We start from the raw sequence: 2,203 nt of genomic DNA on the forward strand, positions 1-2,203 counted from the left end.
AATTTTGGTGATCATCTTTTTAATATAAGTTCTATCTATCAGCCTCTATCTGTCATTTTCTCTAACGTAATTGCTGTCTTTTGGCAACGTCTTCCATTTTCTTTTTTGTTACCAGTTAACATAAGCACACCTCTCTCATTGCTACTTTAGATTGATGGTACTTTTATTACTATATATTATTAGAAAGGAGAAGGCTTATCTTTGACAATAGAGTACGCTGGGCACGATGCTGAGATCTGATGAGCTCAATATAGAATTGGACAATGTTTGCTGGGGAACACTATCTTCGAGAATGGTTTCTGGCAGATGTTTACCATCTTCTATATTAGTCTGTGGTTGATAGTGTTTTATCCATGTCCTTCCCACTGAGGGGTTTAGAGCAGTGCTAAGGCTCTTCACAGAATTTGCTCATTGCCACCCTTAGTTCTTGTTTTTATTTTTAAACTAATTGATGTTTAGAGCCACCAGCTACTGTTTGGTGATATAATTTTCTTTCCTTGACATGAATCTACTTGCATGCAGAAAAAAATTGGTTATGGTTTTGAGGGAAGACAGGCTGTAACTTCAACATCTCACACTCACGCTATTAACGAACAGGTTTGGCTTAGCAGAGCATCGGTCTCCTACTCGACTCCAGATTGCAGTGAAGGTAATTTACTATTCAGTCAAGTCTCAGACTATGTCTGCCATTAATTTGATATTATAAATGTGTTCAATTCTCCTCTTGTTTATTCTGCAGATGTCGAAAGCAGCAGAAGTGGGAAAAGACTGGGGGAAGAAGAGATATCAATGGAGGAGAAGCCAAACAGGAAGCGTTCACACGTATCCTCAACCAATTTAATCTCTGTAGATATCAATGAAACCATGGTCTCAAATGATGAAAGAAAACAGAAAAGGATATGTTATGGAGAAGAAACATCAAGCATGAGATCTTCATCTAAAGTGCATCCCTTGTCTGGCATCTGGAATCAACAGTCCACAGAATCATTGAACTTCTTCCCAGTGGAACCGAGTCCTGTACAGAATAATACCAAACCGGAAAACCTAATACACATACTCTCTTCAGATGACGAAGACGATCAGGAAACTAAAAACCCAAATCTTGAACTTGCTCTTTGGGGAAGACAAAATGCACACAAGGGGAGGCAATGGAAAAATCTAGATGAAGACGAAGATGTTTCAGCATCACTTTCTCTATCCCTTGCAGTTCCTACTCTTGAGAAGGAGCGGCCAAAGCACGTTACAAACCAAGATCAAGAAAGGCCTGATGTCAGCACATCATTGCTTCTCTTTGGTCGCGTCATTAATAAGTAGCCTGTTTGGAGGAAACTAGGCTTTGTATATTGATTACCGGTAGGAAATAGTCACTGAGGGCAAATATTGAAGAAAGCCCTTTTGCATCTGTTCATAACCACACAGGAGCATGTTTTTTTGGGAAATATTCTCCTCTTTTTGGTTAGTTGCTGTTTTCAGAGTGTAGAATCATGGCTGCTTGTATATAAGAGATGGAAAGCCAAGGTTTTACTCCGAATTTAAGTCTATATGGGTACATTTTCTTTTCTGGCACATATCATTTGAGTGCCTGTTTTTTTTTTTATTTAATTTTTTCTCATACTGATTTCTATTTTTAGATTTTGAGTGAATGAGATTTGGTATGTTTGAGGACGAAAGTATGTTCAAAATTGTAAGTCCTTGGACTGCATCTCTCTGTCAATTGGGAGGCGTGTTGACTGCGAGTTGAACCGGATGATGCAGCAAGCATTTTCTCAGATGATGCAGAGCGATATCAACAGGAATTTGAATTTATGTGCAGAAAGGCTTCAACTCCCTGAAGTATTGGAGAAAGTAAATGAACTTGCGTAGAAACAGAGGTAGATACTGTTATACAAAAGGTCAAGCTTTTTGCTCGTGTGATTTTAATTTGAGCTGATGGTAGGGGCCTGGATATTTGCTTGAACTTGGTGCCATAGAGAAGTTTAATCCGTCCAGAGTTTAGTGAAAAAAGTAGCAAAACATTAATAAAGAGAGAAATTGAGATAGGTGGTGAAGAGGATGACAACGGGCCGGTTGTCTCAATCTTATTAGCATTAAAAAACCCAATAAATTGAAACAGTTTATTTTTAGTGGAGGACTAGTTAAATCAATTGCAAAACAAACATAACCCATATCAATAAAATTTAAAATTTACTGATCCGGTTAGATT

At 38.0% G+C, this 2,203-nt stretch overlaps 1 protein-coding gene across 1 annotated transcript in view; it reads left to right on the forward strand.

Annotated features, from left to right (window-relative positions):
- The window catches only part of LOC109825911, a 13,750-nt gene extending 12,138 nt beyond the window's left edge, over positions 1-1,612 (forward strand). Inside the window, exons 11-12 of the mRNA XM_020392822.1 lie at positions 523-649; positions 740-1,612. Coding sequence (XP_020248411.1) covers positions 523-649; positions 740-1,314 — 702 coding nt within the window. The 3' untranslated portion in view covers positions 1,315-1,612. The remainder of the gene's footprint in view (positions 1-522; positions 650-739) is intronic.

This window comes from Asparagus officinalis, chromosome 10, assembly GCF_001876935.1.
Source record: "Asparagus officinalis chromosome 10, Aspof.V1, whole genome shotgun sequence".
Classification (NCBI taxonomy): domain Eukaryota; kingdom Viridiplantae; phylum Streptophyta; class Magnoliopsida; order Asparagales; family Asparagaceae; genus Asparagus; species Asparagus officinalis.